General features: G+C 37.3%; 1 protein-coding gene across 1 annotated transcript; it reads left to right on the forward strand.

The window, feature by feature from the left end:
• The first annotated feature begins 1,111 nt into the window (after positions 1-1,111).
• LOC136855280 (piggyBac transposable element-derived protein 4-like) lies at positions 1,112-1,741 on the forward strand. The gene is made up of 2 exons (XM_067132182.1): positions 1,112-1,365; positions 1,576-1,741. The coding sequence occupies exons 1-2, from the start codon at positions 1,112-1,114 to the stop codon at positions 1,739-1,741; spliced, it is 420 nt and encodes a 139-aa protein (XP_066988283.1).
• The last annotated feature ends 18,316 nt before the right edge of the window (positions 1,742-20,057 follow it).

Raw genomic sequence — 20,057 nt, forward strand, 5'->3', positions numbered from 1 at the left:
ATATGCTCGTCCAGTGGTCAGACGTGCCTCACGTGATTCCCTGTCTACCTCGCCAACACAACGTATTCTTCACAGGTATACCGGTCATTTATAACTCAGCGTTCCTTTTTACGTGAGTTTAGTGAAAATCAAAGTTTTTATATAATTGATTATAGCGTAATTGTCATTATATGTGTGCTATTGATATTTTTATACAACTTTTGTGAATGATTTACGAAACTTCTAGAACCACCGGCAGCCAGCTGGCATGCCTCTAGAAGGAAATATGGTGGATTTTCTGATTTTCTAATTTTGCTGTTTTTTTTTTTTTTTTTTTTCAGAGCATGGCTTCTTCAAACCCAGTTGATGCAGTATTAGATGGAGAAAACTTGTACATTCAGCATTCTCAAAGTGAGAGTGAGGAAGAAGATGCCCCACATGAGGTTGAGGAAGACCATGAGGACGAGCGGGTGTTTCACTTCAATGCTTCAAGCTTTTATTCAAGGTGTGCCAAGTCGTCCCCCTCAGCTTCGACAAGTTCCGATGACTCTCACCCCACTTCCAAACGTCGTAAGAAGTCTGAGCCTCTGGTCCCCAATGTTACTAGGTCTGTCACTATTATCGTGAACGATTTGGACATCATGCCAGCAGACGAGGAAGACTTGGATGACCCTGACGACCACCCATCAGGTCCCTCTACGTCCGATGACATACCGTCAGAGAAATTGACTTCTGCAGAACTACGCAGCAGAAAAAGGAGGAGGGACTAATTGAATGATGCAGTAGGAACTCCTTTCAAGAAGCTGGAACAGGAGAGTGTCAAAGCAAAGGATGGCACAGTTTGGCACTGGGATCCAAATCTAGACCTGCCAAGATATGACACCCATCACATTCCAGCACCATAGCACAAGGCATCACAAGTCCCTGTGATTTCTTCAGTCTCTTCTGCGATGCCACGATGATTGCCTCCATTTGTGTAGAGACCAACCGGAGGATAGAGACTCTGAGGCCACGATTCAAGAAGCCGGATAACTACACGGTTGGGGAAGTCTCTGTAATGTAGATGAAGGCCTTCCTTGGTCTTTTGGTCCTGTTCAGAATACAGAAGGACAACCATGTGGCCACATCGGACATGCGGTCTTTGTTAGATGGCTCCCACGTCTACAGAGCCGTCATGACTGAACGCCGGTTCTCCTTCCTCCTACGAGTCATCCACTTCGACGACAGTACCTCTCGACTGGAGCATCATAAGAGAGACAAGATGGCACCAATTCGCAAGATTTGGAATATGTTCGTCAAACGCTGCCAGGAGAACTACAAGCCAGGGCCTCATATAACTGTTGATGAGCAGTTGATTCCCTTCCGTGGACAATGTCCTTTCAAAATGTACATACCGAATAAACAGCAAAGTAAGTACAATTTATGACAAATAATTTATGATAATACTAGGTTTATATATTTGTTTGTGAGAAATTTTGTTCATGATATTTATGACTATTTCTTTGTGATATAATTTGTTCATGATATCATTTGTTTGTGTGCATGACATGTTCTTAATTGCTATACCTTTACTAATAGTTTTTTTCTCATCTCCAGGTATGGCTTGAAGGTGGTCATGGCGTGTGACGCTGACACGCATTACATGATCAATGCAATCCCCTACATGGGCAAGGGGAGCATTGAGCTTCCGAAGGGGATGACCTTAGGGGAGATGTTACTATGGCGCTTGTTGAGCCATACAACAGACGAGGAAGGACAGTGACGACAGACAGTTGGTTCACCTCTCTGCATTTAGCCCTGTCGTTGAAGGATGTTGGCATGGACCTGGTAGGGACCATCAGACAGAAGCCCTACATTCCTCACTGTGTCATCAACAAGAACTTGGAAGTCAGTTGTTCTGTGGCTGCGTTCTCCTATGCCCACAATGTCACCTTGCAGTGCCAGAGGGTCAACTCCACCAAGTGGGTTCTTCTACTGTCGACGTTCCACCACCGGCCTTCAGTCATTGAAAACTACAAGTCGGACATCCAGATGTTCTACAGTGCAACAAAGGGTGGAGTTGATTGCTTTGGTCAGCTGTGCACCATCAGTTCATGCACAAGGAAGACAAGACGGTGGCCTCTAGCATTCTTCTTTGGAATGCTCAACATGGCGATGGTGAACTCCTATATTTTGTACACCGACAACAGGAGTCTTCCAAAGAAGAGTAGGCGGCAGTTCTACAAGGAGCTGATGGGGGGCTTGTACTACGAGTGGGTGAATCGTAGGTACAGGCTCTTCACTTTTCTCCCTCGTGATCTGAAACATATCATGAGGATAACGTTTAATCTTCCTGAACTACCACAAGAAGCAGAGTCATCGAGATTGGAAACACGCACGAGATGTTACATGTGTCCCAGCAACACCCACAAGAAAAGCAGAATTCCGTGTGTACATTGTCATAAACTTGTCTGTGCCGGCCACCAGGTTATCTCCTGTGCCAATTGCAAAAATGTCCAGGTAAGAACCCCCAATATTTTCTTTCATATTGCAGTAAAGTTTTAACACGCTTGTGATTGACTTTCTTGTTATTGCTTTAAGGCTAAATGAAGTGATTTTATCACAAAAGCAAGATTTTAACATGCACTTATATGATACTTCCCCTACCTAATGCATTTGCAATATACAACACTGGTAAAAGAACCTTACCTCTCTCCTTTCATTAATCTTGCCTCTGTGGGAGTTCAGTTACTTTAATTCCAACTTCATCACATCAAAGGCCTAGTGCTAGCAGTGCTATTCCACTAATTACCCAATGGTTTTGGCAAGGTCTGTCACTTTTATGTATTTAGTCTTAGGAAGGAGGGGTTAATTATAATAGAGTATTACCTTGTCCTTCCAGAACCACTTATCGTGACTAATCGTGAACAGTAGAACAGGTGAGATAGGCATGTACGCATAAATTACTGGAGAAAAAGGTCGCCACTGAAAGCTGACCAGTACAGTCATTTACTTTATTCACAGGTTATAGCATGGAGGTTAAGAAATTACCGTTAAAAATCTTGCTAGATTAAAATCATAATAAAATAACAATAAAAATACTATTATTTTGCTTTCAGAAATAGAATATACAATATGTACAATTTACAAGCTCAATTGGAGAGCCATTAGCTCGGGGATTAAACAAAGATGCACTGGGAGTCAGTTGCAGGCCTGATAGCTTGCAATGATGAATTGGTTGCCTCCTTTGGCAGAGTTCTTTAAGGCAAGGTGTTGGTGGAGGAGGCGAGGAGGATGAGATAACATGTATCTGGAAACAGAATAGTCCAGATAGAGCTTTGTGGATAACAGAGTATTTCTCTAGCAATAATGGCACATGGAAGGAAATTAATAAATCAATTCACTATGAACAAGGGAGGATGAAGTCAATAAAATCATATCACACAGAGAACACACAAAAACAGAGGCAACAAGATTCTACGACCATTTAATGGGGAGAGAAATTTGTGAAATGAAATGAGAAGGTTCAGTAAGAGGAAAAGGGGAACTAGCAACTCAAATCCTAACTTCAGACGTACCATGGAAGATTCTGTGCAATTGCACATTGCAACAGTAGCAGGTGAGGGGCTTGTCTTCATTAACAATGGATGGTGGCTTGTCGCCAAGGTCACTTGTGATTTAAGTTCCAGTTCCTGGCATGTGTTTCACTGCAAAGTGAAAGGACCCGTTCGGGCGTGGAGTAGCAAGACATCAGTCTCAAAGAGGAGCTGGGTTAGGACTGAGGAGTGCCCAGCGCAGAAGGAGTTGTTTCTCCTCGAGATAGAGCCTCCAGGCTGACTCTCAGTACAAGGTCTCCAACAGATTTCTGAGACATTCGAGTCACCAACAGACAAAGGGGACAGTAGGAGGTTTATCAAGGTAGGCCTTATGGTAAAGGGGCATAGTACCACTGAATCTGTGAATTCCCTATGGATAACTCTAATCTAGCTACCTGGTTTGACCCTCTTCGAAACTGCACCCAAAAAGTTCCCTTTGACTCTGATTCTGGTCGTCCCTAAGTTCCCCCTCCTCGGTGGATGGGAGTTTGACCCCTAGTTTGGCTAAGCATAAAAACGATAGCGGCGAATATTTATGATAAAATATACAACATCATTTAGGATTAAATTACATTTACATTTAACCACAATGATTACCTGAACTTTCATTACGTATAATCACTGAGTTTACGTCTGAGAACATAAGCAAAAATATTTCACTGACCAATTTTGTGTTAGGAGACATCGTCATCTTAAGCTCCAAATGCCTCCAGGCTTATCCTCCAGATTTTCTTAAATATAGACAAATCCATTGTGTCCAAGAACAAACACATATCTCACGATGATTGATATTACTCTTGTTTGCCTTTAGTTTGTCTTCATTGCGAGGCAATTGCAAATTGCATGGATCATATGATTTGTTTGGATAACAAATTTTATGCATTTAGCTTGAAAAGACCTGTTTTTGCCAAGGCTCTTTATATTAAGAACAGAGAGACTGAGCTTATGGAGTCTTCACACAAATACAAAGAACTGAACAGAGAGAGAGAGAGAGAGAGAGAGAGAGAGAGAGAGAGAGAGAGAGAGAGAGAGAGAGAGAGTTTTCACAGGTATTTCTTTCATTCAGTTAACCTAAGTTATGTCTGCTTTATCGTCTGTTACTATTTGAAGCTACTGACAGAGAGAGAGAGAGAGAGAGAGAGAGAGAGAGAGAGAGAGAGAGAGAGAGAGAGAGAAATTTCATATTATTCTATTCATTCCGTTTACCTAAGTTAGGTCTGCTTTATCGTCTGTCAAATTTGAAGGTACTGAGCTGAGAGAGAGAGAGAGAGAGAGAGAGAGAGAGAGAGAGAGAGAGAGAGAGAGAGAGAGAGAGAGAGAGAGAGAATGAAAATATTTCCCATATATTCCATTCATTCATTTTGCCTAAGTTATGTCTACATTATCTTTCATCATTATATGAAGGTACTGAGAGAGAGAGAGAGAGAGAGAGAGAGAATCACTACAGATCTTTAAGGAGCTGAATCTCAGGGAATCTTCCTTCCATATGAATAGTCCTGTTACAAACTTTTCATAGTATTTTGATGACGTCTTACAAATAGCAAACTGAATTTTTTTTTTCGAAAAGTTAAGCAATCTTCCCACACTCTGTGGATAAATGTTGGAATGGAAAGATTCTGACAATAAACGCTGATCTGATCAAGGGTAAACGAAACGCAGAAGAAATTATAGTTCAGATTTATAATTATTGCAGGAAAATTAATTGTACTAACGATAGGAAAATACTCTTATGAAAATTACTAGCAGAATGGAATGGAAATTTCCTCGGTGCAACCAACAAGCATTCAGTTGTGGCAGGGGGTCACACAGTGGCAAGCACTCCTTTCTGCAATAAAGAAAAGCATACGATCACCGGATGAACTAACAGTAACAGAGAGGATAAAAGACTAGCGCTGAGGGCGACAGAAATCCTCTTTTCATAAAACACTACTGAATAAACTTACAACACAAGTTTAATATGACAGGTCAGGTCTATATAAGAATTGCGCTCTGAAACAGAAACGTTTAGGAGAAGAAAAAGATAAGTGACTGGACAACCTCAGTTCCTTACTGCACCTTAATTCTGAAGAGATGGCTCCTGCAGTCGTACCAATGGAGGGGCAGGGGAAGGTGGGGAGGGTGGCATTGGAACTGGATTTAAGATACTAAGACTGAGGCATTCAGACACAGAGTGAAGTTATCTCTGAAGGAGTGGGCAGTCAAGAGATGTAACTCGTTTGGCAGTGCTCTGGTCTCTCCTCAAATTCCTTCGATGAAGGGCTATTTATTACCTCCGAGAATTACCGGCTTTTTTTTTATTCCAGATACATTCTGGGTACGTCCAACTTTCTATTTGGGCGAATGCTGGGCGGTTAATCTGTCCGACTTTCTCTTTTGGTGAAGGCTGGCGTGGTTAATCTGTGCCTCAATTTATACAGGAGACACAGACGTCTTAATTAGCAATTTGGGTCATTTTGACCAGGCATCTTCTCCGAATTAGGGTCAGTAATCTAGACTAAGAAGGTTTATCATAGCCATTGATCTCAAAAGAGGATTAAAAGCACCAGGAGGTAATCAGAATGAGATTTGGAGGGGCAAATTCCCACGACCATCTGTCCACAAGTCGGCAGCAGACTTAATTAACAATATTACTCTTACTTTATCCTTGAAAGGCCAGTTACCTTAAGGGAGTCAACTCTCTTAGGAGCTCCCCCAACAAGTAGACATATCACACCCTTAATTGGGTGGGAATGTCTGTAGGCAAGGGAAGTTAACTTTTAATGATTACTTCTCTTCTATCCCTTGGTTGCTTTAATGAACTTAAAATCAGGATTACTGTGTTTTGGATAAATGCAAGTTTTACCGCACTGATGGCGACTGTTACATTAGTGCAGAATCAGTTTGCTGCTGGGAGTAAGTTACATTAGCACTTATTTAAGGGTTAAATGAAGCAGCACTTGCAATAAATCACAATGGAAAGATGTATCATATGAACTGGCATAAAATAGTTTCATAGAATCATTACTAGAATTAGGACTATACATCAGTCATGCACTTAAATATAGGATTGTCTTGGTTATATAAATTCATGCCGTTAATTGCCTTGATGAGGCGATGCAAAGGTAGTACTCATGGTCTTGGGTTAAGAGATTCCATGGTACTCAAGTATGGTGGTGGCACTGGGCCAGGTGTGGCACTAGTGTTGTAAGGGCCTAGTGGTCCTGTTACATACAATTTAAATTTGTCATGCAAGTAATTGCATGGATGGAAAGCCAAAGGCTTATGGGGCCAGGAGATCTGGCGATTGGCACTCTGCATAGGGCAGAGTGTGATGCAAAGCAAAAGTGTGATACCAGGTAAACGGTGAGTTGTTACAAGGCATAAAATGAGTTGATAAATGATTAAGGTAACAAGAAGAAAATTAAGTTAAGGATTGACAGAGAATGAGAACAAAGGAGTAACATAGCATCCTACTCTGGTTGGGTGCCAAGATACTCAAAGTGGGGCACTGTGCCATATGGGCATGAGTGCCAGGAGAACTTGGTGGTTTTCTCAGGCTACCTGGATGTTCTATGCCTTTGACCTTTCTTCCTTGACCCTCTTGTAGGTCGATGGTTTGACATTGTAGGAGGAATCAGTGGAAACAAATCCAAGGTAGGCACCGGAGTGCCACCTGTTCTGGCTGCTGCAACAACTGAAGCAGGGTGCTGCCTACAATTTCTACCATTTGCCATTGCAGTTCCTTGAGTTCTGCAGCCAGCTGAGATATGGCAAAATTTTCCCTCAGAGTCTTATCTTCTAAGGACTGGGAAAGAGAGGAAGAAGTCTTTGTGGGTGTGAGAGGCTTGCAGGTTACAATGAAAATTCAGGAACGGGTTGCAAGGCTGCGCCAGCGATTGAGCTTCTGCTCTGGCCAGAGGAATCTGGAGGGGACCCTAGTAAACTTTAGGTTGGTTCTCTTACTGACACTGGAAGTGGAGCCAAGCCGTGAGAAGAGAGGTGATCCAGACTGGGATCTCCTGAAGGTGAGATCTATGGTGTGCTCTGGCACTGGCACTAAGGCAGGACCAGGCACAGGAATTAAATTTGGAATTGGCTCAATGTCCGGGATGGATGGAGTGTGGCACTGCTCAGGTCGCTCAAGTGGCACTGGCAGGGAGATTGAGGCAGGTTTGGGATCTCCGGAAGGGAGACCAATGATGTACTCTGGCACTGGCACTAAGTGTGAGGTTGTTCTAGAGAACTAGTAGGCGAGTGCCTACAAATACTGCGGCAGTACTCCCTATGGAGAGGGTGGCAATAGGAGCGTTCCTTAGAGAGTGAGTGATGGCACTCTAGAACCCAAGAGTGGTTACCTGAAATGCAATTAAGGTGAAGGATATGCTGGTGGCACTCAATGCCAAAGGGCACTGTGCCATGCACAAGACAATCACTCATTTGCCGAGTGCAGAAGTGAGGTTCCAAAGAACGATCTGGTTTGTTTCAAAGCAATGTTTATTTGTTCTGAAGAACATAAAATGAGACACTGTGACAATGGTATTGGGGGGGGGGAGTTCAATGACAAAATTTTTTGGCATTACGAGTGCTGACTTGTTCTGTAGTAAAGATTAGTTAATGATTGGAGTTCTCAGCACCCACTTATGTTTGAGTAGCTCCGCCATGTATGTTAGCACGGAAGTAATAGGTTTGTTTCCCCTTTGTTTTTCGCAAAGACTGGTAAAATACGGCAGGGTAAGCCTCGATTTGTTTATGTAAATGAGAACTACATAGAATGGACGTCCAGAGCATGGGAGTCATACGTTAGGTAATTAAGTTTTGTTTTTGAATACACAATGGTTATATGTGCAAATGGTTATGCTTATTTCACAGCAATGATAAATGTGTCAGTTATGACAAGTACGTTCCTTAAAGTAATCATGTAATGGAACATTGATTGTGGTAATCAACTATGTGAACGACTGTTTGTTACGTAATGTTGACCTGACAAAAACTAGAATGACCATGATAGGTATACAAGTGATTTTACGTCAGGAGATCATGGGGTAATAATTTAAAATTATCCAGACATGCGCGATATAACAATGCTTTGAAATAACATAAGTCTTGTGTGGAATTCTTATGGAATGACAACAGACAATATTGAAAAGTTATTCCTGCTGCTCAGCTGATGATACAACCAAAGTAGCAGTCAGCTGATTTGAGTGTGAGGGCAAACGCACACTCACACACTGACTTATGAAGACTGAAGAAACACAATTCTCATTACAAGTAATGACTCACAACGTATGCAAAAATGAATTGAAATTGTAAATGCAAATACTCAAATGAATGGACCAGGAATTTTGGGATAAAGCGAGTTTATATGAAATGACGAATTAGCTGCTGAGTGTGAGAAAGAGGCCGATGAGACAAGAGCGCTCATTCTGCCGTGTACTTGAACGGGGTTGCAAGATACTGTGTTCCTAGATAATGGCCTGGAAATTGTCCGAGACAAATGTATGGGAAATAATCTCACTTTTCCCTGATTGTAAACTTCACTTCCTAGCTAAGTCCTAACAAATTAAGACATGCAAATTGCTAACATACATTAGAAACAAATTCTTGTGTTTTGAGTGGCAACTCTCTCTCTCACTGTAGGGAACGATGTGCACAGTATGAATGTTAAGATTAAAAGAAATTCCTGTCACAAATTAAAATTACAGTAATATTAAAATAACAAAATACTTACACTGTGTAACCGCTTTCAAAAAGGATGTAGCTAATCTAACTGCATCACCTCCAAGAGTAAAAATAATAAGAAGGAACAGGGGCTGAAGGGCATACTTTAGATGGGTCCTGGAGATAAACTCTTGGGATAACTAAATTACATGTATTTACAATACAAAATCAGAAGATGAGGTGGAATAAGGCTGGCCACTGGGGCCCTGCTGCAGTACATTAAATGAATAATAGATGTTAATTGGGTGCTGGGAATTACACTTCAATGGCATGGTTCATAAGGTTGCAATGGGAATTTCCTCAATGCAACCAACAAGCATGCAGTTGTGGCAGGGGGTTTCACAGTGGCAAACACTCCTAACTGCAATAGAGAAAGGCATATTATCACTGGATGAATTAACAGTAATAGTGAGGATACAAGACTAGTGCTGACAGCGACAGAAATCCTCTTTTCATAAAACACTACTGAATAAACTTACAACACGAATTTAATATGACAGGTCAGGTCTTTATAAGAATTGCACATTGAAACAGAAACGCTTAGGAGAAGTAAAAGATAAGTGACTGGACAACCTCAATTCCTTACTGTACCTTAATTCTGAAGAGATGGCTCCGGCAGTCGTACCAATGGAGGGCCAGGGAGAGGGGGTGATTGACCTTGGATTTAAGATACTAGGCCTGAGGCATTCAACCACAGAGAGAAGTTATCTTTGAAGGAGTGGGCAGTCAAGAGATGTGACTTGTTTGGTGGCGTTCTGGTCTCTTCTTGAAGTCCTTCGATGAAGGGCTATTTATTACTTCCGAGGATTACCAGTATTTTTATCCCAGATGCATTCTGGGTACGTCCAACTCTTTCTTTGGGTGAATGCCGGGCAGTTAATCTGTCCGACTTTCTCTTTTGGTAAGGTTAGACTAGTTAACCTGCACCTAAATTTATACAGCAGGCACGGACTTCTTAATCAGTGCCTTGGGTCATTTCGGCCAGGCATCTTTGCCGAGTTTGGGTCAGTAATCTGGAATAAGAGGGTTTATCGCAGTCACAGATCTCAAAAGAGGATCAAAAGCACCAAGGGGAAATCAGAAATGAGATTTGGAGGGGCAAATTCCCACAACAGTCTGTCCGCAAGTCGGCAACAAACTTAATTAACAATATGAATTTTACTTTATCCTTGAAAGGTGAGTTGGCTTGAGAGAGTTAACTCTCTTAGCAATATATATATATATATATATATATATATATATATATATATATATATATATATATATATATATATATATATATATATATATATATATATATATATATATATATATATATATATATATATAATACATATATACATACATACATACATATATATATATATATATATATATATATATATATATATATATATATATATATATATATATATATATATATATATATATATATATATATACACATATATGTATGTATGTATGTATGTATGTATATATATATATATATATATATATATATATATATATATATATATATATATATATATATATATATATATAATGTGTATATATATATATATATATTTATATATATATATATATATATATATATATATATATATATATATATATATATATAATAATAATAATAATTATATATATACCATATGTAAGTTCAAGTCTTTTAATACATTTCACAATGGGCGTTTGAGAAAGTTATAAATTTCCAATCTATCCACCTGAAAATTAATTTTCATGTGATCGAGAGGTGAAATATTTTTGAAAAATATTGTGATGTGTAAAAGGAAAAAACATATTTTCCAAATATTTTCCAATAACTGATATAAAAGTAAAGAATTAAGACTGATAATTTCGACCATTTTTCATCTTTTATAAGGCAGGCAATTAAACAGACTGATTAAACCTGTACTGAAATAAATATCGTGAATAAAAGTCACAGCAATATTCAATATTGCAAATGTTTGGGCTGATTGCATACCATCATAAACTGTCTCGATATTTCATTACTAAATTAACTTGAAATCGTGCTTTAGAAGTCCAAGATAGAAAAATTAGTTGATTAAAATAAACAAAAATTAAAGAATAATTTTAAAGGTAAGACTTATCGGTTTGAATGAATTACTTTAAGCCTGTCTTAGGTCATGGGAATGCAGCTTGTTCATAGCTCTGTTTTTCCTCCATTTTTATTCAATTCCCTTCAGAGAAAAACAACAAGAAGTTCATCTTTTTCTACATCAAGAATTGCAGAAAGAGAAAGAAAGAGGGAAAAAAGGATAAAGGAAAGAAAAAATAATAGATGTATAGATAAAGAAAGAAAGAAAGAGAAATATGCAGTAATATCTTAAAAATACAAGCAGAAAAGAGCACTGCATGAAACTTCATCCTAATCCTGGAAGGAAAAGTTATTTGAGAAAACAGAGATTCGTCTGGGAGAGAGAGAGAGAGAGAGAGAGAGAGAGAGAGAGAGAGAGAGAGAGAGAGAGAGAGAGTGCAGAATCTAAAGACTGCGTAGAACTAGATAGAACAGCCCACTATAAGCCCCTTTCCTCTACTCTCTACAAAAATATCTTAACTAAAGAGAATTCTGTATCCACTGGACTACAGGATGCAGCTACAGAAATGATTAAGGAACCAAACTTATTTCCAAGAACAAGGATCTTAACCTTGATAATATTAAAGGTATATGAGGTGATTTCTTATGGAATATCTCTAATTTTACATTTGTCATCAGTTCTTACGGAATCTATACAGACCAAGCTTCCGTATTTCCCACTCATATACAAGAGGAGAGAAAAAATTTTTTCTGCCTCATGCCAGTAAAAATCGTGATATTTATATACCTCGTGAAAAAAAAATTTTCTACCCAGTCATTAATTATTTCTATCAGAAACCAGGACAAATATACCCGGGTTTCTTATGTAAATCAAGATATTTACATACTTCGTCAAGAAAGATAAATTCTTACCCAATGACATTAACTAGTACAATCAGAGACCTCGTCAAATTTACCTGTGTTTCTTATATAATTTATGATATTTATATACTTCGTGTTTTTGTTTTCCAACAATGCTTTCAGTCATGCTATCTCAGGAAACTCTGCAGTGGTTTTCTGGTACAGAAAATATAATAAATATAGAAATTGTCCCTAATTCCCGTGTCAAAATAAGCTAAATTAGGACTGCACAGAGCCATCAAATGAGCAGCAGATTAGCGCATTTAAGCAGCTTTGCTGTTATTGCCAACAAAATGCACGATGCATAAGTGCACGATTGTTAATGAAATATCTAGATTTGACGTGCAAACCGGATCTACGAATATGGTAGTGGAGACTGATTGTGAACCTGGGGGTCTGTTAAACATTAATTAAAGATTTTATTTGGTTGAATCATCGGTTTAGGTTATTATCTATAACATTCGACGCTTTGATTTTGTCTTTAATACAAGAGGAGGCAAAGGTAGATATTCATATCCAGTTCGGCTTTACGTGGGCGTGTTTTTGGGGTGGGTGGAACAGAAACATTGTGGGTGGGATGCCACGTCCTTTCGCGCAAAGTGTGGTTATTACGGTTTTATAAATCCTTCTAAATTCTTAAACAAAGTAATTTCCTTCAATTTACCACTCATTTCCGTGTCTAAAAAAATTTTTTTTATTCAAAGTAATGCTCTTACCGAAATAAAATGTTGATTATGATCATTCCTTATCAATTTCCTATTTTACTCTCTATCTTCACAGGATACGTTAATGTTAAAAAGCCTTTATAAGGAAGCTAACAAGCATGAAAATATAATTTTATATTTTTTTCTTTTATTCAGAAAATATACATTTATAATTCTTACAATTTATAATGTTGTATATACATCATAATCTAATTACATAGAGTTAATTATAAATAAAAAGATGAACATATTTTGAAGTAAAAAAAATAAATGACACCTATCCCAAGTCCTTCTAACAATATAAATCTTGTTTTGAACATTCTACTTTTTATAAATGAAATCATACTTAACTCATCCGCTAAGGGCATTACTTTATGAAGATACCAAATTCCAGTTATACTCGTATATTCACTTATTAATATCATTGCTGTATTTTATCCTTTTTTGAATAGGTTTGAAAATTTAGTTTTAGAACCTTTAGAAAACTTACTGTATTTATTTTACAAACCTGGCTCAGCAATTCTTTGATCCAGTTCACAATTGCCCTCCTCAGTTTACAAAAATAAACTAAGTTTACAAAAATAAACTAAGTTTACAAAAATAAACTAAGTTTACAAAAATAAACTAAGTGCATAATAATTTCAGCCTCTCCACAATTACTACACAGACAACTATCCGTTTACTACACAGATAACTATCCGTTATGTTCATCATAAATAACCTATCCTTTGTGGCTAGGACTTCGTGGATATACTTTTAAACAATATCTCTCTGTTTGTTGGATCAATCCACTTATTAAAATTTTCCAGTATAATATTCCAGTTAAACAACGAATAGTTTACTTCAACATTTGGCAGAATTGATTCACCTCTCATCAAGTAACAATAACTATGTTTTGATTTTAGCAAAGGATAGGTCTTCATCTTTATTACGAATGAAATATCGTTATTGATTTGGCATAATCTGGAGTGCTAAAATGACGGATTGCTTAAATCTGTTAAAATCAACAAGGTAAGAAAGTCTATAAAAATATGCAGTTATTTCCTATCCTATTGATCTATTAATTATACGTTTGTAGAGGCTGTTAAAAAATATGCAATTTGCTTTCACAGCTGGATTTACAATACCGCATCCTCCTTGACTATTTAGGAGGTACATAGTTTTCCTTTTAATGGGCTGATAATTCCCATTCCACACATATTTGAAAATACACTTTTCTAAACATTTACCAACATCAGCTGGAACCGGATACACCTGGGAAACATACCATGCCTTTGATAGTACAGTTGCATTAACTAGTACACTCTTTTGGAAACAAGTTTGTCTTCGTTTATAGAGTGGCCCTAACATTTGATGTTTTCCCAGTTCATCCTTGCAGATAGTTCATAATCTTTGTTATGGATTACACCTAGGATTTTAAAACTGCCTGTTTTCCTTTCTACCCCGGTTGCTGGCCAGCCAAGTTTATCTTACCATGATCCAATTCCCACAACGTACGTTTTCTTTTTGTTAAGTCTCGCTCCACTTGCTTCTTCATATTCGTTAATGACCCGTGAAGTTTCCTCAATACTTTTTAACTTATTCAAAATAATAGTGCTGTCATCAGCAAAGCCAACTACAACAGTTTTTAATCCATTTGGAAGGTCTGGAGAAAAATTACTCAACCTATACTTCAGCATTCTATACAAGGGTTCTTGAGCTATAACAAATAAAGTCATTGATAATGGGCAACCCTGTCGAACAGACTTACTTATAAGAAAAGTGTCAGATATATGGGCATTTGTGGATATGCAACTTTTGGCATCCTTATAAAGAATTTTAAATTAAGTTTACAAAATCTAAAGAAAATCCAAGCTTGGGCAGCGTTCCGAAGAGAAAGTCCATATTAATCAAGTTTTATTAGGGCAGCTGGCATGTTCTCATTATTCAAGAAGTATATCATATCCTTTAGCAAGGTGTTACAATTATTTATTGACCTTCCAGGGACAGCACAGAACTGGTCCTTTGATACGAATGTAGAAAGCATTGATTTTAACCTGTATGCTGAAACCTTTGCTATAATTTTGTAATCTACATTACATTTAACATAGTTATAGGTCTCCAGTTATTAAGATCATATTTATCTCCACAATTTGGTACAAGCTTAATAACTCCCTTATTCGAGTCTTTCCACATTTCATATTTAGTAAATGAATATCTAAAAGTTAAATTAGTTTTTTTAAAATACTCCACATAGTTTTGTAAAATTCGACAGCTAATCCACCCATAGCAGGGCATTTCCCATTTTGCATTCCATATTTAGCTCTGTCTCTTTTACTTCAGCCTTCAGGGTTAAATTCATGTCATCATCTATGGCAGTGTTCATATTTTCAAGAAATCTATATTTTAATTCACAGTCAACAGCTTCTTCTTTGTAGAGATTTCCATAAAACTCAAATATATTCCTTTGTATAAACTTTGTGTTTGATACATATACACCCTCTTTTCAACACAGTTGAACGATGCTTGTTTTTACATTTTTTTTTCTAGCTATTATGTTGATATTTTTTCACCATTCATTCTTTCATCAATTCTAGCTTTTTCACTTTTGACTTTTTATCGAAAAGGATAGCTGTGCCTCCCTTCAGCAAGAAAGTTGGACTCAGTATGATATCACAATGCTTTTCAACATACTCAAGTTGCGAAATTTCTTTGGCATTATGTTCTTACACAAATATTACGTTCAAATTATAAAAATACATATACCCAATCAATTTAATTTGCTCATAAGTCACACATAGACCATTAACATTAATAACAGTTGCTAAATTTAGGTGAGTGAAGGTTCCAAATACAAGAAGGAAATTCTTCATCATTCATCTAATCTGAAACGTTTATTCACAGGCAGTTGACTTATCTCATCTTGAGAGTTACTTTTGGGTTCATCGAGCACTGATTTATCTTCATCCATGTTCGGCTCAGAAGTACACCATTATCTTTTGTTAACCTCAGACGAATGACTTGCTTGGCTCGTCACCAATGGCAGCTTGCCACATTCCGTCGCCGCTCACGTTACCAAAGTTTAAAACACTGTCTACTGTATGTTCTCCTTCATAATCTACATTACTCCCTTCTTTTGCTTCAAGTTCCTGAATTTCGCTTTCCACTTCTTCGATTGGCCCCTCTTCATTTTGTATTTCCTATAAGTGAAAGTCCATTTCCTTTTCGATATCTGCCTCCTCAGCGTGAATTTCTGCTTCAACTGTCGAAATAATGAGTCCTTGTCAGATGATACAGGGGTTTCCATAAACCCTTCAGCTACTTCATCATCTTGTCTTTCCTTATGCGTTTCCACTTCGTTCATTTGACCATCTTCAGTCCTTGTCTCATTGGACGTTCTGGTGCTTTCATCACTCAAGTCTGACGTCTGGTTCCTCTCTCTCTCTCTCTCTCTCTCTCTCTCTCTCTCTCTCTCTCTCATTCCGCGACTTTGTTCCACCTTCATTCTCTTCGTCCCCTCCATTATTGCTGACACTGGATGTATTCTTGTCATTCCTTTGTATTTCAGGAATATCGTCCTCACTAAAAATGTAACTTCCCTCAGTCATATTTATATTGTAGTCCTTCACTAGATGACCTTTGCCACATTTGTAACATGTTCTTCTCTGTACACTGTACAGAAAGGTTAAATTGTAGCCACCAATGTAAATTGATGAAGGAATATTTTCTCTTACCCTAATCTTTGCCGTGCCAATGGCACTGAGTAAACCTTCAAAAGATCCAACTGCATATTTGTTATGACTTAAGTATTCTACCTTTCCATACCTATTCGGTTATCTATTATCACTTGATCGTCCATCTCGAAAGGTGACTTCCTCATTGATACAAATGACACTTGCGAATTTAATTTATAACTTTCACTGAGTCTGTATCATTTATCTTGATAACCTTATCCTCAAAATCCTTCCCAACTTCTCTAAATACATCTGCTGAGATCAGTTTTACCGCAATCTTATTTCGATTTATATTCTGAACAACTTTTATGTCACTGGTCCCTAATTTCATATCCCTAAATAACACATTGCCAACCACTTCCATGGTTGCATAAGGCTCTGTAAAATGCAGGCCTATGGAGTCCGCTCTCCTGAGAGCATGTGCATTATCACCCACTTGATTAACCTGTTTTATTTGCGGGCTAACTGCCAGTGCTGTGTTTAGCAGGGGAAAGGAGGGAGGGAAGGACGAAAGGTGGGGAGGGGGGAACGCCGCGAGCCCCTAAACCCCCGAGGCAAATCGCCTCAGGGCATATCCGTTCACCGGCCAAGACTCTTGTTTACTAGGGGTGTATCAATTTATCTAAATTACAACACTGTTTTGGCTCGTAAAACACTGCAAAGCACAACACTAAGGTCAATCACTGTTATGCACTGCTGGAACAGTAGAAAATCGAGAATAAATCCCGGGATAAGCTCAAAATTGAGAAATGCAGGAGCACTCGAAAACGTGTTTCTTGAACCGCCTGTCTTCTTCTCCATTTTGATATTTAATCACTCTACTATTATTGACTGAGTCCTACCTGTTTTGAGTAAACTACGAATAAAACAAGTATCTTTGTCATCTTTCATTCCTTCATTAAACTTTACGAAGGAGGTCATGTTCGGAGATAATTCATTAAGGGTAAGAATCTTATATACAAAATACAATACGGTAAAGTATTTCATCATTTGATTATACTGACATTAGTACAAAAATGTAACTTAGATTATGAAAATGGTAGCCGGCAAATGCCAGTTAACTGGTTTACAGTCGTTTAAAATCCGGTGACTTGTGGCGTGATGTATCCAAGCGAAGTCCGAGAAGTGAAGCAATTCCTAGAAAGCCGGTTAAAAATGATGCTTCGGGGACCGATAGATGGCACAAGCTCGCAGGTTTTACTACTTTTTTTATCTTTCATTTAGAGAAATACATTTTACAGTTCATTTTACTATTCAATACATATGCAACATACGTAATTTATGTACAAAATCAACAAATGCGTCATAATATTTTATATATAAAAATATACTTAAATTTACTATGTACATACATACATATACACATATCCATATACTGATAGTATACATACTACTATAGTATACACACTCATATGTATCTGTATATATTACAACTCCAGGTAACATGTGTAAAATGAGAATTAAAGTTTAGAATGATTGCATGCAATACATACCTATTCCTCATATACTTTTCTCTTATTAAAACAGTTAAATGGATCATTAACAACAACCCAGATTTATAACTATACCAAATACCAGATATAAATCCGCTAGTAATACACTGCAGTGTTCCTATCTTTCAAACTATTTGCTTCAAAATCAAATTTTAGTAATTTGCAGAAAATTCTTAGTCCTGACTTTACACAAGGCTTAAACACTTTTTTAAAACCATTTCTATTAGCTTTTTATCTCATACTACAAAACAAAAATAAATGCATCATAGTTTCTTTTTCTCTTTTACATCATCTTGTAATGATATTCATCAATGTAATCTGTCCCGGAGTTTACATACATCATCTTGTAAACGATATCTCATGGCATTTCCAGTTAAAGTGGCCTAATCTGTCCTGGTGGGAAATGGTGGAGTGCAAGTGGCAAAAACTTCGGACATGTACTGTATTGTCAGCAATGAATTTGTTTGACATGTGGCTCAAAATTTAATGTTGACTTAACAAATTAACATCCATTTATAGACCGTTTTTATATTTACCGCAAACTCATATTCTTCCAGGTTAAAACAATGGGTATTTAATTTTGAACATTTTGGTTATTTATTTAGTTATAAATACCATTAAAACCTAATATATGCAAAAAAATTAAAGGCTGCAAATGGGCACAAAAGCAAACTTTACAAAACACTGCATGGGATCGAACACATCCATCTTGATGAAATGGAGAGTTGCCTACCGAAAAGTAAATTAAGTTGTTTTATTTGTTTCATAAACAATGGGCAGTTAATTTGGAAAATTCTGGCTTATAGTTTACTGCATACATCTTTTAATTCCATCCATCTTGATATGTGGTCTTAGTATATTAATTATTTCTTCATATTATGTAGTTATTACTGCAGCATCTTTTAATTTCCATCATCACTTACTAAGTAGAAGCCTTTTCATTTTACAGTAGTACATCATTAGCTCATATATCCAAACTTTTTGAAAAACTTCTATATAAAAAGTACAAAAATTGCCTTTTACTTTATAGCCAATTGGTATTGGCTTCCACACCCTCCTTTCTAACTGGCAAACATGTTGTTTTCCTGCTAATTGGCTGGTAATTACCCTTCCATAAATACCTGAAGATACATTTTTCTATCTGCTTCTCAATATTTTTTGGGATCGGTATCACATGAGCTATATACCAACATTTTGATAAAAACTTCATATTAATGACCAGAGCTTTTTGAAATATTGTTAACTTCCTATTATATGCAAAGCCGACCATTTTCACCACATTTTCTCTAATTTTGTTCCAATTTTCCTCCCTTGTTTTGCAAAGATCATTAAAATAAGTTATACCTAAAATTTTACAGCATCGGTTTGTATGTTCAAATTTTGTTCTGTTTTTCCATTGCCCTAACCCAAATATACTAGTTTTATTCAAGTTAAGAGAAGCACCAGTAGCATCCTCATACACTTTTAAGATCTTAAAACTTTCTTCTATCCCTTCATCTCTACATACTACAATAGAGCTATCGTCTGCATACTCAACAACACAAATTCTTAGATTATTTGGCATTTCAGGCGAATATTTACCAACTCTTTGTTTCAACAATCTAAACAATGGCTCTTGCGCTATTATGAACATCATCATCGACAAAGCACAACTTTGTCTGACTGATCTTTTGATGGAAAAAGGCTTAGTTAGGTTGCCATTAATACTCACCACACTATTTGCATTTGTGTATAGCATTCTTATTAGACCAATGAACTTAAAGGAAAATCCAAACCGTTCTAGCACTTTAAACAAAAACTCCAAATCTACTCTATCAAAGGCCTTTGACTAATCTAAATTAATTAAAGCAGCTTGCATATCTTTCTCATTTACGAGTATGTAATATATCAAATCTCTCACCGTTGTATTAGTTTTGTTATTGGTCTTCCTCGGACACTAC

This window comes from Macrobrachium rosenbergii, chromosome 31 (assembly GCF_040412425.1).
Source record: "Macrobrachium rosenbergii isolate ZJJX-2024 chromosome 31, ASM4041242v1, whole genome shotgun sequence".
Classification (NCBI taxonomy): domain Eukaryota; kingdom Metazoa; phylum Arthropoda; class Malacostraca; order Decapoda; family Palaemonidae; genus Macrobrachium; species Macrobrachium rosenbergii.

Excerpts from the sequence above, each read along its gene's own strand:
- LOC136855280 (XM_067132182.1), top strand. The coding sequence starts at position 1,112 with ATGCGGTCTTTGTTAGATGGCTCCCACGTCTACAGAGCCGTCATGACT. Across the intron at positions 1,366-1,575 it reads GGACAATGTCCTTTCAAAAT|GTATGGCTTGAAGGTGGTCA; the intron begins GTACATACCGAA and ends TCTCATCTCCAG.